This window comes from Marmota flaviventris, chromosome 14, assembly GCF_047511675.1.
Source record: "Marmota flaviventris isolate mMarFla1 chromosome 14, mMarFla1.hap1, whole genome shotgun sequence".
NCBI lineage: Eukaryota > Metazoa > Chordata > Mammalia > Rodentia > Sciuridae > Marmota > Marmota flaviventris.
Genome location: NC_092511.1, coordinates 56,578,461 through 56,600,317, shown reverse-complemented (window position 1 = coordinate 56,600,317; position 21,857 = coordinate 56,578,461). Strand labels below are relative to the sequence as shown.

At 41.3% G+C, this 21,857-nt stretch overlaps 1 protein-coding gene across 1 annotated transcript in view; it reads right to left on the bottom strand.

The window, feature by feature from the left end:
- The window catches only part of Arhgap25 (Rho GTPase activating protein 25), a 98,908-nt gene extending 78,693 nt beyond the window's left edge, over window positions 1–20,215 (bottom strand). Inside the window, exon 1 of the mRNA XM_027934612.3 lies at window positions 19,780–20,215. Coding sequence (XP_027790413.1) covers window positions 19,780–19,840 — 61 coding nt within the window. The 5' untranslated portion in view covers window positions 19,841–20,215. The remainder of the gene's footprint in view (window positions 1–19,779) is intronic.
- Between the last annotated feature and the right edge of the window lie 1,642 nt (window positions 20,216–21,857).

Below are 21,857 nucleotides of genomic sequence, written 5' to 3'. Positions count from 1 at the left end.
AAGCAGTTCTAAGAGGAAAATTCATTGCTTGGAGTTCATTCCTTAAAAAAAGAAAAAACCAACAAATAAATGATCTCATACTTCATCTCAAAATCCTTGAAAAAGAAGAGCAAAACAACAGCAAAAGAAGTAGAAGTCAAGAAATAATTAAAATCAGAGCTGAAATTAATGAAATCGAAACAAAAGAAACAATTGAAAAAATTGACAAAACTAAAAGTTGGTTCTTTGAAAAAATAAACAAAATCAACAGACCCTTAGCCATGCTAGCGAAGAGAAGAAGAGAGAGAACTCAAATTACTAGCATACGGGATGAAAAAGGCAATATCACAACAGACACTTCAGAAATACAGAAGATAATCAAAAACTATTTTGAATCCTTATACTCCAACAAATTAGAAGATAGTGAAGGCATAGATAAATTTCTTAAGTCATATGATCTGCCCAGATTGAGTCAGGAGGATATAGAAAACCTAAACAGACCAATATCAATTGAGGAAATAGAAGAAACCATCAAAAGACTACCAACTAAGAAAAGCCCAGGTCCGGATGGGTATACAGCAGAATTTTACAAAACCTTTAAAGAACTAATACCAATACTTTTCAAGCTACTTCAGGAAATAGAAAAGGAGGGAGAACTTCCAAATTCATTCTATGAGGCCAACATCACCCTGATACCTAAACCAGACAAAGACACTTCAAAGAAAGAAAACTACAGACCAATATCTCTAATGAACCTAGATGCAAAAATCCTCAATAAAATTCTGGCGAATCGGATACAAAAACATATCAAAAAAATTGTACACCATGATCAAGTAGGATTCATCCCTGGGATGCAAGGCTGGTTCAATATACGGAAATCAATAAATGTTATTCACCACATCAATAGACTTAAAAATAAGAACCATATGATCATCTCGATAGATGCGGAAAAAGCATTCAACAAAGTACAGCATCCCTTTATGTTCAAAACTCTAGAAAAACTAGGGATAACAGGAACATACCTCAATATTGTAAAAGCAATCTATGCTAAGCCTCAGGCTAGCATCATTCTGAATGGAGAAAAACTGAAGGCATTCCCTCTAAAATCTGGAACAAGACAGGGATGCCCTCTCTCTCCACTTCTGTTCAACATAGTTCTCGAAACACTGGCCAGAGCAATTAGACAGACGAAAGAAATTAAAGGCATCAAAATAGGAAAAGAAGAACTTAAATTATCACTATTTGCAGGTGACATGATTCTATACCTAGCAGACCCAAAAGGGTCTACAAAGAAACTATTAGAGCTAATAAATGAATTCAGCAAAGTGGCAGGATATAAAATCAACACGCATAAATCAAAGGCATTCCTGTATATCAGCGACAAATCCTCTGAAATGGAAACGAGGACAACCACTCCATTCAAAATATCTTCAAAAAAAATAAAATACTTGGGAATCAACCTAACAAAAGAGGTGAAAGACTTATACAATGAAAACTACAGAACCCTAAAGAGAGAAATAGAAGAAGATCTTAGAAGATGGAAAAATATACCCTGTTCATGGATAGGCAGAACTAACATCATCAAAATGGCGATATTACCAAAAGTTCTCAATAGGTTTAATGCAATGCCAATCAAAATCCCAACGGCATTTCTTGTAGCAATAGAGAAAGCAATCATGAAATTCATATGGAAAAATAAAAGACCCAGAATAGCAAAAACAATGCTAAGCAGGAAGTGTGAAACAGGCGGTATAGCGATACCAGACTTCAAACTATACTACAGAGCAATAGTAACAAAAACAGCATGGTACTGGTACCAAAACAGGCGGGTGGACCAATGGTACAGAATAGAGGACACAGAAACCAATCCACAAAACTACAACTATCTTATATTTGATAAAGGGGCTAAAAGCATGCAATGGAGGAAGGATAGCATCTTCAACAAATGGTGCTGGGAAAACTGGAAATCCATATGCAACAAAATGAAACTGAATCCCTTTCTCTCGCCATGCACAAAAATGAATTCAAAATGGATCAAGGAGCTTGATATCAAATCAGAGACGCGCCGTCTGATAGAAGAAAAAGTTGGCTACTATCTACAGTCGGTGGGGTCGGGCTCCAAATTCCTCAATAGGACACCCATAGCACAGAAGTTAATAACTAGAATCAACAAATGGGACTTACTCAAACTAAAAAGTTTTTTCTCAGCAAAAGAAACAATAAGAGAGGTAAATAGGGAGCCTACACCCTGGGAACAAATCTTTACTCCTCACACTTCAGATAGAGCCCTAATATCCAGAGTATACAAAGAACTCAAAAAATTAGACAATAAGAGAACAAACAACCCAATCAACAAATGGGCCAAGGACCTGAACAGACACTTCTCAGAGGAGGACATACAGTCAATCAACAAGTACATGAAAAAATGCTCACCATCTCTAGCTGTCAGAGAAATGCAAATCAAAACCACCCTAAGATACCATCTCACTCCAGTAAGATTGGCAGCCATTAGGAAGTCAAACAACAACAAGTGCTGGCGAGGATGTGGGGAAAAGGGTACACTTGTACATTGCTGGTGGGACTGCAGATTGGTGCAGCCAATTTGGAAAGCAGTATGGAGATTTCTTGGAAAGCTGGGAATGGAGCCACCATTTGACCCAGCTATTCCCCTTCTTGGTCTATTCCCTAAAGACCTAAAAAGAGCATGCTACAGGGACACTGCTACATCGATGTTCATAGCAGCACAGTTCACAATAGCAAGACTGTGGAACCAACCTAGATGCCCTTCAATAGACGAATGGATAAAAAAAAATGTGGCATTTATACACAATGGAGTATTACTCTGCATTAAAAAATGACAAAATCATAGAATTTACAGGGAAATGGATGGCATTAGAGCAGATTATGCTAAGTGAAGCTAGCCAATCCCTAAAAAACAAATGCCAAATGTCTTCTTTGATATAAGGAGAGTAACTAAGAACAGTGTAGGGACGAAGAGCAGGAGAAGAAGATTAACATTTAACAGGGATGAGAGGTGGGAGGGAAAGGGAGAGAGAAGGGAAATTGCATGGTAATGGAAGGAGACCCTCAGGGTTATACAGTGGAGGAGGTAGAGAGGAGGGGAGGGGAGGGGAGAGGTGGGGAGGGGGGAGGGTGGAGGATGGGAAAGGCAGCGGAGCACAACAGACACTAGTATGGCAATTTGTAAATCAATGGATGTGTAACTGATGTGATTCTGCAATCTGTGTATGGGGTGAAGGTGGGAGTTCATAACCCACTTGAATCAAAGTGTGGAATATGATATGTCAAGAAATTTGTAATGTTTTGAACAACCCACAATAAAAAATTTAAAATAAATAAATATATATATATATATATATATATATATATATATATATATATATATATATAGAAATATCAGGATGGGAAGGAGAGAGGGCATGGGGCAGGAAAGATGGTGGAATCAGACAGAAATCATTACCTGAGGTACATGTATGATTACAGTGGTGTGACTCTATATTGTATACAACCAGAGAAATGAAAAGCTGTGCTCCATTTGTGTACCATGAATCAAAATGCATCCTGCTGTCATGTATAACTAATTAGGAGAAATAAAAGACATAAAAATTTTTAAAAAAGAAATATCAAAACTCAACAATGATAATAAAACAGGCCAATTTTTTAAATGGGCAAAATATTTGATTGGACACTTTACCAAATAATAAGATGCTAACCATCATTAGTCAGTAGGGAAATGTAAATGATATAACACTACAAACATATTAGAAGACTAAAATAAAATTTAAAGGCAAATTAACAATATCTAGGACTGGTGAGGACTTTCATACATGGCTGTTACTGTCAAATATAAAATGGTACTGTTACTTTAGAAAACAATTGGGAATTTCTTATAAAGTTAAACATATACTCACATCTAATCCAGTGATACCATTCCTCAATATTTACCCAAGAGAATGAAACACTGTTTTCACATAAAAACGGTAAGCAGATATTTGTAGCAGTTTATTAATAATCTCTAGTAATTAGAAATAACCCCAATATATTTCAACTGATAAATGGATATATCCACACAATAGAATATTATTCAGAAATGAAAAGGACAATGCTGTTTGTACAAGCAATAACATGGATGAATCTCAAATGCATTATACTAAATTTGAAAAACCAGACTCCAAAGAGTGCATACTGTACAGTTCCGTTTATCTGTCAATTCTGGAAAGAGCAAAACTATAGGGAAAGAACAGAAGATTGATTGTCTCAGGTGACAACTGAGGAAGAAGAATTAGCTAGAAATAGATAATAGAAATTTTTTACAGCAGTGGAATTGTTCTATATCTTGATTGCGGCAGCTGATATATGATTCTGGATTTGTCAAAACTCACGTAACTGCAGACCAAAATGAATAAATTTTACTGAACGTCCATTTAAAAATAAACATTTTTTTCAACTTCTTACTTTTTTGTTTTGCACGTTTATTACACAGAATTGACACTCGAGCCTCCTTGTGACCTTTCAATGTTTCCATAGCTAATACAAGTTCTAAATGAAAAAAAAAAAAAAAAAAGTAACATTGGCCATTTCCCAGTGGCTTGGATGAAGTGAGTGACCTTACCAAACTGAAATGTGGGGAAATCTACCCCACTGATCTGGGAGTAAGTGACCAGAATTGACCAACAGTGTCCCCTCATTTAGCTTGTCCTGTTGACAGGTGGTAGGGACAGCCATGGCAATGCTACACCTAGCAACAAGCCCAGTGTTTCAACTTCCTGTTGAAGAGAGAATGTGGCTATGATCCTCACCCCCATTATGTATTCTGGAATCCCAACCATGTTGATATTCATCAGTTGAAAGGTATCAGGGTTATTTCTAATTTTTAGAGATTATGCAGAAACAAAGGAATGTAGCCAGTGGTGTTTCCTTCCATAAACATGACCTCTTAATTCAAGTACCCCTGAATTTTAGTATAAGGAACAATGACATGTTGGGAAAGTTGGTGTAGTCAAAGACTGCAAAGGAGTTCTCTTGGGGAGAGAAGTAGAAAGTTCTTTGGTGTCAAAAAGATCTGACATCTAGTCTTGGTGCTGTCACACCTTGCTGTGTTCATATTGGGCACTTTACATACTCTCTCCAAGCCTTTATTTTCTCATTGTCTTAAAAAACAGGTAATGTACTCAATCAAATTGGTTTAATCTAGATAGAGACATAGATAGATAATGGTTCTCAACTGAGGGTGGTTTATACACCCTTCCCCACCTGGCCATGGACATTTGGCAATGTCTGGAGATATTTTTTGTTTGTCACAACTGAGAAGGCTGCTGTCGGCATTAGGTGGGTAAAGTCAGGGACACCGCTAATATCCTATAATGCACAGGATGATCCCAATAACAGAATTATCTGGCCCCAACATGTCAAAACATTGGAAAGAAATCTCAATGTATAAATAGTGTATACGTAGGCACAATTTTTCAAGGATAGCATATTCTTTCACAAAATAAAAATTTGAGGAAAAATCATGGCTCAACAAGAGTAGAAATCGAGGCATATTTTTCAGATTTTTGAGTCCTCAGAAGAGCTCAAGGGCCTTTTTCTTAACACCCTCTGATTTACAGGATTCAGTTCCAAATGTCTATTCTCTAGGAACCTCAGACCAAAAAAAAGAGGTAAACTCAGGTCAAGTCAGTTGTTCACCCTATTCCAGTCAGCCATGTCGTAGGGACAGGATTGTCAATCAAGTTCAGGCTTGTGGCCATCCACACAAACTGGGCTGGGAACCCTCAGAAAGGTGGAGTTTGGAAAACAGCCACAAAGAAACCTATTACATTGGCTTGTCAAGGGGTAATCATGCCACCTACCCTCAGAAGCGTACTCAATAAATGGCTATGGGTTCCAGGTAACTTAGAAAAAGGAATAGCAGGTCTCTCCTTGAAATGAAATTCATAGTATTTCTTTTTCATTTCTGTATTGAAGGAGAAGTTTGCACGGAATTTATAACACCAGAGACAATCGCTATAAAACAAATGGAGCCACAACTTATATTCCACGATTTGCATAACTGATTTTCTTGCTCATTATAAATCTTGCTTATTCCTGGCAGTCCCGAGGTCGCCTCCTTATAGATGGCAGGGGGAAGGGTAGTTTTGCCTTCCCTGTATGATATAAGGACAAAGTGAAGGGACTGAAAGGACAGTAAATTCCTGCCCCCTCCCAATCAGTGGGGTCACCCTCACTTACCCTCACCCCCTCATCTCAGCTAACTGACCATACTACAAAACTGATATGGAGCTCCAGGTCTGTATTTCCTGAGTAGTTATTTTTCTCATGCTCACTAGTAAAATATGAATTGTATTTTTCTCTAAGGAAGAAAAAAAAAAATTAAAGTGCTCATTTTTTCCCTGTAGCCCTCAATATGAAAAAGCTTTCAAGTTGCCTATGTTGTTTGCTGCCTGAAGGGTAAAAAGAACGAATGTCCACTCAGAGAGAAGAGGTGGAGGGGAGGTGGGTGAGCAAGAACCGCCACCCCGAGTTCCCTGAGTCAGAAACTGGGGAAATCTTTGCCCAGACATTAGCCTTAGTCACCAGGAAGACTTCTGATTGTAGAAGCAAGAACCACCCCTTTGTGACCCTATTCAGCAGTATAAATCCCATGACTGAGACCCGACCTCCCTTGGGAATAGGTCAGTCACCCATGTGCTCTTCTAACTTAGCTTCAGAAACCGAAAGTCCTACCTACTTCCCTTCCATGAGAAAGTCATCATCATCTCTCTCTACTAAACCACTGCTCAGTCATTAATCAGGACAGAAAATATGTAAATAATGTTTTTTAAAAAGCATGCTTTTGTCTTATTTTAATTTCACTGGAGTGGAGGAGAGTTGGCAGGGCAGAGACCAGACCTAAGCAATTCCACTAAAATCTTTTTGCCTGCTGTATGACAGGCACTGCTCTTGTTCTTTGCCTAATCTAAAAGTGAACAAGAGAGAAAAAGTCCTGACTTCAAGGAGACTACTGTTGCATGCAAAGACATGAAAACAAATGAGGTCATTTCTCAGCAGCATTACGGAGAAAACAAAGTAAGACGATGGAATAAAGAGACAGAAGAAGGATTGCAGTTCTGCTAGATCCTGTGGTCAGGAAAGACCTCTCTGGAGGGAAAGTGAACTAAAGTGGAGGAAAGGCCATGGTAAGATCTGGGAAAGGGCGTTTCAGGGAGCACAGTAGACAGGTCTTGAGATAGCCACAAGCACCATTTCCAGAAATGGAAAGTTGGTGTGTCCAGTGTAGTGTCAGAGCGGCAGAGGAATAGCACATGGGTCTGGGGACAGGTCAGGGGCCTGGCCCACAGGTGGGGGATCCCGAGTTTAAATTTCACTTTAAGATCTCTGATGGTTTGAAGACATCATTTGATTTCTACTTTTAAAAGCCATTGGATCTGGCCATGGTATGGAGAATATATAGTACAGAACAAGAATAGGGGAGGGCAGGAAGGTTAGTGAACAAAAGACTGTGAGAAGTCATGGGATTTATAACACCAGAGACAATGGAGTGGATCAAATTGGAGACATGGACTGGTGATGAACCCCAAAGTGTTTTTTCCAGTGGGGTGGGAAGGAAAAAGGTGAGCAGAAGTTGACTCTAGGTTTTTAGCTTAAGCAAGCTGATGAATAGCAGGAGCTCATACCAATTAGGTAAGCTGGGCTGGAAGAGAGAATGCAGAATCCTGTGTTGGCCAGCCTGGGAGAGAGCATCCCATGAAGCATCCAAGTGGGAATGAGGAGCTGCCCAGAACCTAGAAGAGAGGTGAGGGCTGGTGACAAAAGTATGGGTGAAGTATGGGTGGAGTTCAAAGCCATCATCGGAAGGGTTGAGATCACCTAAGTAAGGAGGTTGGATAAAAAAAAAGAGAAGATGAGAGGAGTGAGCCTACGGATTAGGACGAGCTTTATGGACATGTAGCCTGCCCAGTTTCAAAGGGTCTTGCACTTAGGAAGTCCCTGTACTTGGTTTAAGGCGCAGCTGCCACCATCTTGGAATCCTTAATGCCTTTTGAACAGAGACTCCACATTTTCATTTTGCACTAACCCCACAAGTGATGTAGACAGCGTTGCCTGGGACACCTCAATGTTAAGAGGTCTGGGTTCAGAAGGACATTCCATTAAAACTAACTCAGAAAGTGACCAGCAAGGTCAGGTAATAAAGCCAAGGTGGGAGATAGTGGGGGTTGCATCAAGGAAGCCTTGAAATAAACTACTCTAAGGAGAAAACAGCTGACTGCATTAAATGTTGCAGGATAATTAAGTAAGAGGAGGATGGAGGACTCCCCCTTGGCTTGGCGAGGTATGGATGACTAGTGGCTTTGATTAGCACTCCCTGGGGGGTGGCATGCAGCAATGCTTAATGAGGCTGACAGCAGAGGGAGAGGGGACCAGGTCCAGCACTGACACTTGGGAGCCTATGGCAAGAATACAAAGGGAGGTCCCTGCCTTAAAACCCAGGCTCGTCCCACCCCCAGCTCCATTTCGCATAGAAAGGACCCCACACACATTCACATGGACACTTCAGCCCCAAAGTCAAACTGCTCTGCCACTCCCTGCAACCCACCCTCCATGGGACAACCATCCCAGGAACACACTTGAAGCTCGTGGCCGTCTGTGGGGGGAATTGCACAGTCCAAGGTGATTCAGAAGGCAGGCTGGGCCCCAGGTCTGGGTGGGCATGTCCCTTGGCTTGCCTCCTTTCCCCTGCAGGGAGGCAAACAGCTAGAGCAAGGCTAGAGCAGGACGTTCTAAAACAGGAGTCTCCAGGTGGAGCCTGTGTCGTCCATGTCTAAGGGTGATTAGAGGCAAAGGTGTGGGTAGAAGGAAGCCCCTGATTATAGTGACATACATTTTAGGTGAGGTATGGGGATAATTCTGAGTTGACCAGAGAACTGGTTCAATTCAGGACTTTCTGGAGAGAAATAAGGCAAATAGATAAAAGTTAATGGATAGAAACGCGACTACAGTGTGTTATCTGCAGGCGCCCTCTCCTGGCGCTAAGTCAAAATAGCAATCTGGGACTGGAAACTATTTCTTTTTTGGAAGAAACATTTGGATTTCAATTAGCATGTAAAAACTTACCCCTCGTAGATTTTTTAGGGGATGTGGCTCGGGGGGGGGGCGGGAATAAAAAAAACCTACAGTAGTTACATATCAAATTCTGTGTCAGCTCTTTAAAAGTCACAATGATGATTATGCTTGTGGTGTCTGGTTCTCTTTAGTGGGACAGCCCTGTTTCCCCCTCAGTCTGTCTAGTGAGACTATCAAGTGTTAATCTAGCACAAGGTCTGGCACACAATAGGTATCCAACAAATATGTGTCAGCCAGAACGGAAAACAATGAGCACTGAGGTGCGGTTTCACAGGAGGAGGGACCAATCCTACTTGGGAGGGTGGAGGCCACAGTGACGGGGAAGGAAGAATAGAGTAGAAAAAGAACCCCAGGAAGTAGAATGGCAAACCAGGGAGCTAGATGGAAGATTTATAAGGGCAGGAATTTTTGTGTGATTCTGGAAAGAAGAACCCTGAAAGATACTGATAGGTGTAGCTTCCAGTGTGAGCAAGAATAAAAGATTTGTTAAAAATAGATGGAGGAAGCTAGCATGACAGTTTCAAGTGGGTTGAACAGAATATAACATTCTATGGGTACTAGAAAGAACAACTGTTCCTGTTTTAAAGATGTTTTTCCCTGACTTCATTTTTACCCAAAATGGGGTGACCTCATGGGAAATTCAGCTCAAGAAACATACAGAGGGCCTATCAAAATCATGGCAATTGTTTTCTCAAAATACCTTATATTCTCAGGTCTAGAGAGCTGATTCTGAGATGACTAATTTTTATACTGAGAGTCCCATGTCCTTGAACTCTCTACGTTAACAGGCAAAGGAAGACAGCTGGTCACCCTGGTGGGGAGGGAAAACTTGCAGTGCTCAGAAGGAGAAGACCAGTGCCAAAAGGGAGGATAAGACAGCTGGGATTCAGGAAAGAGCAGAGGACCCGTGCTGAGAAGGGACCAGAGGAGACAACTGTGTATCTGTCATCAGCCTAACTCTGGGTTGTGTGCAGGATAAGATGCCTCTTGCACCAGCAAAGGGGACTTCTAGGTTTTAAGTGACAAGGTGCATGGAATAAAACCTAGAGCAATCCTGAGAGGGGAAGGATGTACTCACAGGAACCCTTGGGGCTTCACAGAAGAATTGAGGACAAGAAAGATGGGAACCTCCTTTCAAATGTCCTCTACCCTCACAATTATATTTAAAAATAACAATCTGAAAATGAAGAGCAAGCCAGGTGCAGGATTCTTAGAGCAAGTAGGAAAAAAACAAACAAACAAAAAAACATTGTGCTGTTCCTCTAATCCCCATGTAAGTGATCACAAACAGCTAACCACGGAGCCTTAAGGAGACCCAAACTAGCAATTTTCAACCTCTCTTCAGTGGCCACAAGTACATGTGACACTAGGAGATGGTAACAGCTCTGGAGGAGGTGGCTCCTAACTCATGGAGGAGGGTCTTCCAGGCAGTGCACAACTGTTTTCCCACCTGATGAAAGGAAATGAGGACATAACACCTGTCACAGCAGCACAGGGACAGTGGTGCTTCAGGAAACTCACCTGGGGCTATCCCTATACTTTTAGAAAAATCACAACTCAGACATCTTGCTGATTTGGGAAAGAACTGGCAACAATAAGCCCACAAAACAAAAAGAGAAGAAAACCAACACAATTGATCAGATTCACGTGAATTAAGGAAAAACTGAACGTGTGGAATTTGGAGGAATAAAGAGTAAGAAACAAAATACAACCTGTCAACGACAGACCAGCTATGTTTGTGGGTCAGGGATGGAAATTGGGCAGGAAAGTAGGCCAATATTATAACATCATATGTCTAAAGAAAAGAAAGACAAACTCAACTTGACCAAGAGGAAAGAAGAAAGAAAGAACCAAAACAAACAAAAAATCCTATCCCAGTTGGCTTTGGCTTTCACCAATGACTTGATCCTAAGGGGTTGATTGATGTCAGACCTAATTGTAGTTATGCCCATGATGGTGGCCATAATGACAGCTAATGTTTATGGGTACTTGCTATATACCAGCTGTTACACCAAGAGTTTGACATAAATTGTCTTTTTCAATCTGCACCCTAACTGTATGGGTTAGCACTATGATCGCACCCATTTAACAGTGGAAGAAGCTGAAGGCCAAGGTCACATAGCTAGCGATTGTGATCCTGGGATTCAAATTTGGACAACCTGACTCCAAAGCCAGCTTCCCAACCACTGTACTGTTGCTGGCGTCTTCCATTATAGTTATGTTAGTCTTGGGCAGCAAATTCCTTTTAGGAAACATTATGAAACTACTTTAAAATATGAAAATCATTCTACATCAGACTCAGGAACTCTATGCTATAGAGCTTCCTCTTTCACTCTGAAACTCCAAACCAACAAGGAAGCACACAAATGGCTGAGGCGCCATGGGCCAGATGCCAGCAGTACAGTGTCCCAGCCTCATCCAGGCTATGTGCCCATTGGGGACAGATGAGTGGCATGGGGAGGGAAAGAGTGAAGCAGCTGTCACCTGAGTTGGTCACAGTCTTGGTGATAGAGATCTCAGAGCTTATGGAGAGTGTGTTGTGGTAGCAAAGTTGAGAAAGACTTTCTCTAGAAAGGTGTGCATGAGGGAGGACGCTCAACCTGAGTGACACAGCAGGGGAATGCTCCTTAACAACTGCCCATTACATAGAGGTGAGCAAATCAATGTTTTCTGAATGAATGAATAAATGAATAAATGAAGTGACTGGCCTGGATGTACTGAAAACACCACAATTTTATATAACTCCAAAGAAAGAATATGAGTGATCATAGAATTGGGTTTTCTTTTTTGAACTAAAGTCAATGACCCTCAGCATTTTGATGTTGTTCAAACCCTTCTGAGAAAAATCATAACACTCAGTTTCTACTAAATATGAAATCTCCTGCAGGATGTCTGAGGAGTTGTTTGTTGATATATTGCATACAAATACCCTATTCTTAAAAGAGACGATGGGGTTTTCATATTCACAGAGAAAATAATTTTCAATGAGAAAAAGACAAAGACAGTAAGTATGTAAATCAAATGGGTGGAAGTCACTGTGCCTAAGCTTCAAATTTAGCTCCGCTTCCCAGCAGTCACGATAAAGATGGAGAGCCAGTGAGTTGCACTGCCTTGTCAGACAAGAGGAAGCCCAGCAGTCCCTCAAAGGAGGTGAAGTTTTTTGGGGGGGCTCTGAATTCTCAAATAACTTTCTCCCACAGAGTTATGCATAGGAGTTCCTGGCATGATCCAGTCCTGGTTTTCATTTTTTCCAACACAATTAGGAGCAACTTTCATGAAATCATGACTTTCAGTAAAGATAAAAACTGAAGGTGTGACATTAAAACACAACCCAGGGAGCTCTCTCCTATGAGGCCGCTAAGATAAGGGTGTCCAAGCACAGCTGCAGGTATGATGCGAGGTTGGAAATGAGATTGTCTATAAAGAAAAGAAGCAGATGCTTGCTGAGCACCTCATATGCCTTATGTGCATGAAATCTTTTCTTCCTCTCACCATACGTGTTATTAACCTTAATTGTAGAAGTTAAGCGATTTGTCCCACATTTGCTTTCAATTGGTGATCTGGGCCCAAGCTGGTAAACTGTTCCTCCCTGTTCTACACCACAAGCCCTCCTGGCTTCTGCCACTCCTATCAAGAATATCGAAAAGATGGTTCAGCGCTTATACAATGATGCCACTTTTTTTTTGAGGCAATTTGAGGTTATTCTCTCCCATGAGGCATAGAATGGTGGTGTTACATATTTTACGAAGAACAAATTATTTTGATTAAAAAATAAACGTCAGTTAGTTGATAGGCTCAACTTGTATGATGCAAGTTCAAAAGCATTCACGGATCTCACCCCAGAGGCAGTCCATGGTCTTCTAAGCTGCAGACATCACTGTGTCAGTGGTTTGGAAGAGTATTATTATACTCTCTTTCCAGTGGTTAGCAAACTTAGGGACTTCAGATAGATAGGATGTGCTCAGTGTGACCAAAGCGTGGGTGGCAACTGGGTGATAAAGACTATGCACAGAAAATTCAGTTTGGGACTCACTGAAGAATATGCTGGTCTATATCTTAAAGGATTGGTGGCACTGGGGAGAGGTGTGGTGGGACCAGATTTCCCACTCACTGGCGCCCCCTAGTGGCTCCCAGAGGTGTTCTCATCACAGGACTTTCCTTACTGTCCGGGATAATTTCCTTGTTTGTGCCTCCACTTAACTTGTGAGCTCTGCAGGTGTGGTGAGCAGGACAATCTTGACACTGCAGCCTAAATTATGGCTACCATTATTTTTCTGGAAATCAGTTTTTAGTTTTTTAAGAAAGCTTTCCAAGAAAAAAGGCTGAGGCAAGAACTGCAAATTCTTTTTCTCTCTTTGTAACTTTCATATCTTAGTTCTTTATGGGGATTCTGAAAATTTCCCATGTCATCCCATCACATCACATACTGTGTGATGGCATCCCTCCAACTCTCCCATTCTCTGTGGCTCTCCCCATGGCTCCCCACTCTCGCAGGGCACCATTTGGTCTCTATTGCTCTTTACACCCTCCCTCCCACATCTTCTATCTCAGCTTCCCTGAATATTCAACCATGATGCTGTCTTCTGTGAGATTATTTTCTTTCAAGTTGCCTTGAATAAGAAAGGACCATCATCACCAACCTCATTCTCTCCATCGGTCCCAGGATTTTTCTGATACCCACAAAGTGAGCACTCCTTACTCAAGGACTACCCTCCAGCTGTGGGGAGTCTCCATTGAGCTCCCCCATGGCATGCATGAAAGTGCTTTATACACTTAGATTTATGAGACAGAGGAACACAGTACCACTGCTCCTGTAGCATGTGGATATGCATACCCACACCAGGGTCAGAGACACACGCATCAAGAGCCCCTGAGCTCTTGATTCTGACCATCCAAGTGCACTTGGCTCCCAATCTAACAGAGAGAGTCATAAGTCAGCCATGCTTGTGTCTGCAGGCAGGACTTTGTGCAAAAGTGACTATAAAACAAGTTTTGTCTATCCTTCACCACTCAGGTTGCTCCTCATTCTGCTACAGGAGGCACAGAGATGACACCCACCCCTTTTCCCCAGGTAGCCAGAAGGTTCTTGGCCTGGACAGCAAGAAGCATGTCTCTCATGAGAAGAATTTAATTTATGACTAAAGGTAAGTCAATAACATTTTTACTCAAACAAACAATAAAAAACTGAGCTCCCAAGTGTGCAAGATCAGCTCATCGGCTGGGGTTGTGGCTCAGCGGTAGAGCGCTTTCCTAGCATGTGCAAGGCACTGGGTTTGATCCTCAGCATCACATAAAAGTAAATAAAATAAAGGCATTGTGTCCAACTACAACTAAAGTAAATAAATAAATTTTTAAAATGAAGAAGAATGGTGTAACCTCTGCAAAAAGACAGGTGTGGGCACTGGAAAAAAGCACCTTTGTGTCCATGTTCATTGTTTAAGGAAGGCGTGCTCTTATTAAGGAGCCTTCATGTGAGGGGATCTTTAACCATCAGGGCCTGGGAGTGAACCAGGAAATGCAGTGACATCAGCCATATCAAACACATTACACCAGGTCCAGAATCCAGGCTGGTCTGGATTAGTTCATGTTGAGTTTGATAATGAATCATAAAGAATTCTTTCACCAAAACTGAACTCCCCAAGTGTACAAGATCAGCTCATCACAGACTGCATGATTTTAGGATTCCCAGCTGAGGAATCAGCATTTCAGAGTTCAGGTAAGGCACAAAATATGCTCAAGCAGACTGACCTGGTCTCTGTGGAACCATGTAGCTCATTGAAAAAGGCCTTTGTCTCATGAGACTAGGAGGCCAGAAAGTCTAGAAAAAACCATGTATGGCCCTCTCTTAGTGGAATCTCTTCAGCTAGACCAGGGCTTTGGAACTGGCTGCTGAATTTCCACAGAGTATGTGCCCTCTGTAACAACATAGGCCAATATGAGCCTGGATGAGCCGTGGGCAATATGCTTTAGCTTTCTGTATTTTTAATAATGCAGCTCATATTTGTTTGTTATAGAAAACCTGGAAAGAACTTGTAAAGTAAAAAAATATGTGGATGAGTATATCTCACCCATAAAATTTTTACCTATTGCTCACTGCTATTAACAAAGGTTATAAATCTTTATAGATTTCTGAGTGTTCACTTACATGTGAGTTTCTTTGTTCATTTGGCATACAGTAATATAAACTCTCATGTACTACTGAAGATAGGGAGGTAAACAGAATTCCATTCTATTCTTCCATGACTTCCTTTTTTGCCTAATATTAAGATTTTGCTATTCAATTTCATACAAGTGCATAGCTACAATTAATTGCACTTTGCTTTTGTGCAGTATTCCATCTTAAAAAGATGCTACAGTCACTTTCCCATTTTGTGTGTGTGTGTGTGTCTGTGTGTATGTGTGTGTGTGCATGCATTTGTGTTGCAGTACTGGGGATTTGAACCCAGGGCTTACACATGCAAGGTAAGTGCTCTACCACTAAGCTATGTCCCCAGCCCCTCCTATTATTGATGATCATTGGAGTGTTTCCTGTCTCCATTATTACATGCAATATTGCTATAAAATATCTACACATTTATTGTGGTTCCCATGCACAGAGCTTCTCTACGGAATAGTCTCAGGAGAAAAATGCTGCTTTGTAGGATTTGTGCATCGTGGGTTTTACTGAGCTGTGCCAAACTGTTTTTAAACATGGTTGTATCCCCAGCCTTGAGAGATCCTGCTGCTCCACTCGGGGGACAACATTTGTATGAGCAGTCATTTTAGTCAATTTGGTGGGTGAGAACAAGTATGTAATTTTGCTTTTAATGTGCATTCCCTGGTTATTGATATTAAGTATCTTTTCATTTTTATTGGCCAAGTGTTATTTTCTATTCTGTGAAATGCCTATTCATGTTATTTACCTATTTTTAAATATTTCCCAAGACTTCTTTATATATTCAAATCTATCTCTATGTATTTATATATGAATCTATCTAAAACTATACTTTCAAATCTGACTTCTTTTAACAAGAATAATAATCTTTATTACACAAAGTCTTATGGTTTTATAAATTGAGTTATGATAGTTTTAAGTACCAAATATTTTTATTACTTTCACTCTGATGTTTTTTTTTTTTTGAGAGAGAGAGAGAGAGAATTTATATATATATATATCTTAGTTTTCGGCAGACACAACATCTTTGTTTGTATGTGGTGCTGAGGATCGAACCCGGGCTGCACGCATGCCAGGCGAGCGCGCTACCGCTTGAGCCACATCCCCAGCCCCTCACTCTGATTTTTTAAAGGGCAAAAATAGAAACTACGTCAAATAAATAATGATTAGGCTTATAGAAAATGGAAAATCAAGTGTGTCGGGGGGACCCATTATTGGTTTTATTCACTCCATTACTTAGAGACTACAATGAATAAATTTCTGTTTTTGAATAGCTTTTCTTTTTTTCTATATTAAATTTCAGGAGGAAAAAGTTAAACACAACCACCTCCATAGTCACTTTCATTGTGTATCTTAGGATCATCTACCTACTTGGCTCCATTTTCTCCTATTTTGGCTTAGGGAATCTGAGAAAAAATAATAATAAGATGTGTTTGCAGTAGTTCAGTACGGGTGGCCTTGAGATTCACCCAGTAATCTTTCAACTAAAACTCCCAAACCACAAAGCAGAGGGGACTTTCCTTGGATGGTTGATACCCTCTCCATGTGGCATCTACATTGCAAGACACTAAATGTGCCAGATCCTACTTTCCAGGGACGACAATTCCGCTGGAAAGACACAAATGTGTATCTGAGTAACTGAGTGAACACAGTGGAAGGTTCTAATTTGGTTCTAATTTCTGGACTAAAATTGAAAACGGTAAAGGATCAAAGGAAGAAACATGTGCTCCTAGGCCCTCAAGTCAAGATGGTTGGTTCTGCATCTCCCTCTTCCTTTCAACCCCTCTTTCCTATCAGGATCCATAGGACACATGGCCTGTGTCATGTGCTCTCATAACTGCACCAAGATCCATCATGGTGGTCTCTAGGGCCATCCTGCCATCCAAGGGTCTTCAGCTCTCCGAGATGGAGTGCAGCACAGAGTCTCCCCCACTCTCAGACACTTTTGCTTTCACTCCGGCCCTGGATCAGCACTCAGGGTTAAGGGGAACTGGAAACTCAAGAGAAGACAGGGCCCTTTCTTGGGCAACACAGTGGGTCAGTGTCTTGTTATTTCCCCAGCATGTGTCCATCCTGGTGATCTTTCTGAGCTACTGTCTATCCTCCTGAAGTCGTATTTTAATAAAAACTTCCTAAAAATCAAGCTAGAGAGTGTATCATGAGGTGATTTGTAGGTTCCAATTTCAAATGACCTTATAATCACCCCTTTTTGTGATCCTCTAGGGACACTATCACCCCCACTCCATGCCTCAGGATATATTTAACAATGTCTAGAGACATTTTCCAGTTGACACAATGGTTGGTGATAGAGAGGTGCTACCACCTAGTGGGCAGAGGCCAGGGACACTGCTAAATATCTTATAATGCACAGGAGAGTCCCTACCATAATGAATTACCCAGCCAAAAATGTCAACAGTGACCAGGCCAAGAAACCGTGATCTACTCCTTATTACCCAGACTGGAAAAATGAAAGATCATTGGCTTCCCTGACATGACTCCCAATTCCACAGGTCCTCCTAATGGAGGTGGCTTCTTTAACTATTAAGCTAGTTCCTACTGTTGCACCTGGACACAGGATGCTGAAGAGGAGCCCAGGGTCCTGTAATTGAGTCATGGACTCTCTTCTTTCTGAGAATTCAGCTCATGATCTGGATTCTAGTTAATACCACCACATTGGTGAAATGCAGTGCACAGCAGTCCAGTCCCTCGGGGCAACAAACTTGTTGACGCCATGGATAAAGTTAAAGGCTCCTCTAAATTTCATTATCATTACTTTTTTTCATTAAAAAAAAATACTAAGTAATATCATCTGGTAGTCCAACTTTATTCAGTCAACAAATATTTCTTGTGTGGCCAGATAGTCCAGGTACTAGGCACTCTGCTAACTGAATGATAACTCCCCAAGGCTAGTACACTTGAACCACCGCACCTGCAGCAGTTCATCATCTAATGAGTTCTTGTTAAAATGCCAACTCCTGAGCCTCCCTGCAGAGATTCTGACTTCATGCATCAGGATGAGGGCCCAGGAGTTTATAATTGTTAGCCAGCACTTGAGAGGACTGAGAATAAGGGTATCCATGGAACCCCACTTTAAGAAATGCTGGTAGAAATCATGAAATCCACACAGACTAATCTTAGGCTTGAGAATCTAATGTGGTAATTTTCTATATTCCTGGGGGAAAAAAATCACTTACCTAGGAATTTTCTCAAGTTTTCCATTTTTAAACGGAGAGTAAAACCCCAATACCTGCTCAAACACAGATAGTGAGAGAGCAGAATGACCTTATGTAAGGAGAAGCAGGACATTTCCAAAGGAACAGAGCTATTGGAGTTCTACCTTGAAAATGAATTTTTATGACATATAGAGTGAGCATTGGCCAAGTATATTTACTTCAACAGGAGAAAGAGCTCTTGCTTATGTAAGAGATACAAACAGTACCTATTCCTATTCTCTGAAATGACTTCAGCAGAAGATGATGCCCACTTGATTAGAGAGCGCCAGTCCTCCCTAATTACCAAGAAAAGTGGTTTCTCTGAGTACTCAGTTTTCTTTCGAACCCTTTCTCAGTCACTCCCCACTAGTGACTTTTCAATAGAACACTTATTTTAGTAGCATGCCAACTGCATGCTACTAAACCTAAACTTGCTCCAAGCAAGACTTTCAAGCTGTTACAAACACCTTAACATTTCTCTATGTCCAATATTAGGGACATTATCTCACTATTTGGAATATGTGTATAGATATAAAGGCATCACTAAATGCAACCCTGAATTACTGTGATCAGTTTAATCATATAATACATTTACATAAAGACTATCGTGATAACAATTAAATAAAAGATGAAGATTAATGTATCATCATCGCTAGAGGGAAAGGTGTGAACTAAAGGTCGGATTATCTCAGAATTATCCCTTAAGATAACTAATTAAAAACACGTGTCTGTTTCAACTTTTCTGAGTTCCCTTCCATTCTGTTCCTTTAGAGACCTGCAAATGTCTCTGTCTTGTCCTCTCTGTCTACTTTTTGCTACAGGTAGCCCCACAGTGCCCCCCTGGGCTTACAAAATAGGATACTGTTGAGCTTACTCACTGATGGAGGCTTTCAGAAGACTCTAGCCTTCCAACTCCTGCTAAAAGCCATTCAAAATGTGGATGAGTTTTCAAACCAGAGGGAGATGGCTCTTCCGTGATATACAGAGGAAAACTCAGTTTAGTGTGTGATCTGGAGCCCACCACCAACCAAAGAACCCCAATCTCATACACCAAGGAGTGCCATTTCTCCACGATTTCCAGAAGAAAGAAGACTCCCCCTTCCCACCCCACATTTTGGTGGAACTTGGTGTCAGCATATTAATTTGAATGCAAATTTCCTGCCCCCAAACTCAAATTTGCTGCAAGATCCATGTTTAAGTAGACTTTGCTCCCAGCAAACCAACATGCAAATGGGGGCGGGGGTCAAGTACAAGAACCACAGCGGCAATGAAAAGACACGTGGGCCATACCTATTTTTGCAGCCTCCATTTTTAGGTTGAAATCCCAGTTCCTTGGCAGCTTGAGGGACATTTTGCTTTCGGTTTGGGTGAGTAGCTGGTGAAGCAGCCAGTCTGTCCCAGTTGGTGCTCTTCTGGACTTTTCGATCTTGTCCTCTGCCTTGTCTTTTCCCCTTAATGTTCGCTTCACAAGCCGGGGTTAGGTTTGAAGTTGATCTGCAACGTGTCTCCTCCTTTCTCTCAGATGCAAGGTCCATCCATCTGTCAGTTGGGGATGGCACCCAAACTCCCCTCGTTCCCCACCCACAGTCTTCCAGGGACTGATACCTGCTTTCCTTCTTTCAGTTTTAGCGGAAATATCCCAGGTGACACTTTGCTCTGAGTTGTGGGAAGCAGAGATCCTGTTCGAAAGAATCTCAGGCCTCACTGAGGCAAAGTTGTAATAAACAACCGCTCCTCTCAGCTTTTTTTTTTTTTTAACTGTCTGCTTCCTTGCATTTGAGGAAGTGGGTGCTGCTCAGTGTGGAGGATGCAGGAGCAGCACACTTTCTTGAGAAAATCATTTGGGGAAATGCTTGTCAAGCTGGAACGAAAACATCTGTGACATAGGGCTACAGTTTTACTTAAAGGAAAAGCAAAACCCCAAGATCCTTCACCATATTCTTCTACTCTGTGTTCTCCTCACCTAAAGGATCAAGCATCCCCAGATAGCCTGTAGACAGCCAGCATTCTGCCAAAGTTACCTTCTTTAAAATCCTTCTCGTGTAAGGACCATGTAGTCGGCTCTCTGCCTGCACAAGGTAAAGGTTTCTACCAGCCTGATGTAGGAAGGGTTTGGTGTATTGAGTCAATAAGTCAATTTCGGCAGGTAGACCCCTCGAATATCATCTTGATTATTTGGCATTGAATCCAGGGTGTGTGTTTTAGAATCAGACCAACATGGATTCAAAACTCAGTTTTTCTACTTTCTAGCTCTACAACTTCTAACAAGCAATTGAATCTTTCTGAACCTCACTGTCATTAGAAAAAAAATGAGGTAGCTGTGGCTGTATAGAAATTTTGCAAAGACGTCTAATACAGACCTTGACACACAGTGGTTATACCACAAACACTATTTCTATCCTTATTCTATTTAGTTCTGTGACAGGCTTTCATGTATTTAACTGGGTCAGTCTAACCTAGTGGTTAGGCATTTGGGCCCTGGAACCAGACTGCCTATGTTCAAGTCTTAGCTTTATCAAGTTCCTTGCTGTGTGACTTTGGAACCAGTTCTTGACCACTCTGTGGTTCAATTTTCTCATTTGCAAATGAAGCAAATAATAAAACCTGCTTCCTAGGGCTGTTAGAGAGCAGGTACAAAGCACTCAGAATAATCACTGCTGGCCAGCAGATGAGTTATGCATTCTTGGCCCATATTCATTCTTCAGTCCCCTGGGTGACTCTCATACTTTCTTCTTCACCTCCCACATGCTTACTCTGTTGATGATCTGGCTTCCTGTCTCATTAAGAAAACTGGTGCAACTGGACAAGAACACCTGCAAATTTCCCCAACCAATCCACCTACCTACCCGCATGTGAGCCTGTGTGCTCAGCCTGCTGCAATAGATGAACCCTCTCCTATGGCTTCCCCAGCCCTACTGCACCCTCATGTTCCTCTCTTTCCTGGATCTTTCCCATTAGCATTCAACTTATTCATTTTATCCCATCTTTTCAAAAATCTCTTAATGCCACTTCTTTGACTGTAGCCCCATTTCTCTCCTTCATTTCTGAGCAAAGCTTTGGTAAGAGTTGTCAACATTTGCAAATGTCTTTCCTTTTACTTTCTTCTAATTCTCCCTGTTGATGTAGTTGTCCCAATACTCCGCAGTATATCTTCTCATCAAAGACACTGGTGACTTTTCTGTCACTAATCCCTGAGGTCAGTTTTCCATTTTATCTTGCTGACCTGTCAGTAGTGTTGACCCTTTCTTCAGATCTGAGCCCTCTTTCCACGTGGCTCCTGGGAGCTATGACTGGCCTGATTATCTGCCTGCCCTCTGGCTGCTCTCTTGAGTCCTTGCTGATTCCCTCTCCTCTCTCTGAGTTCTAAA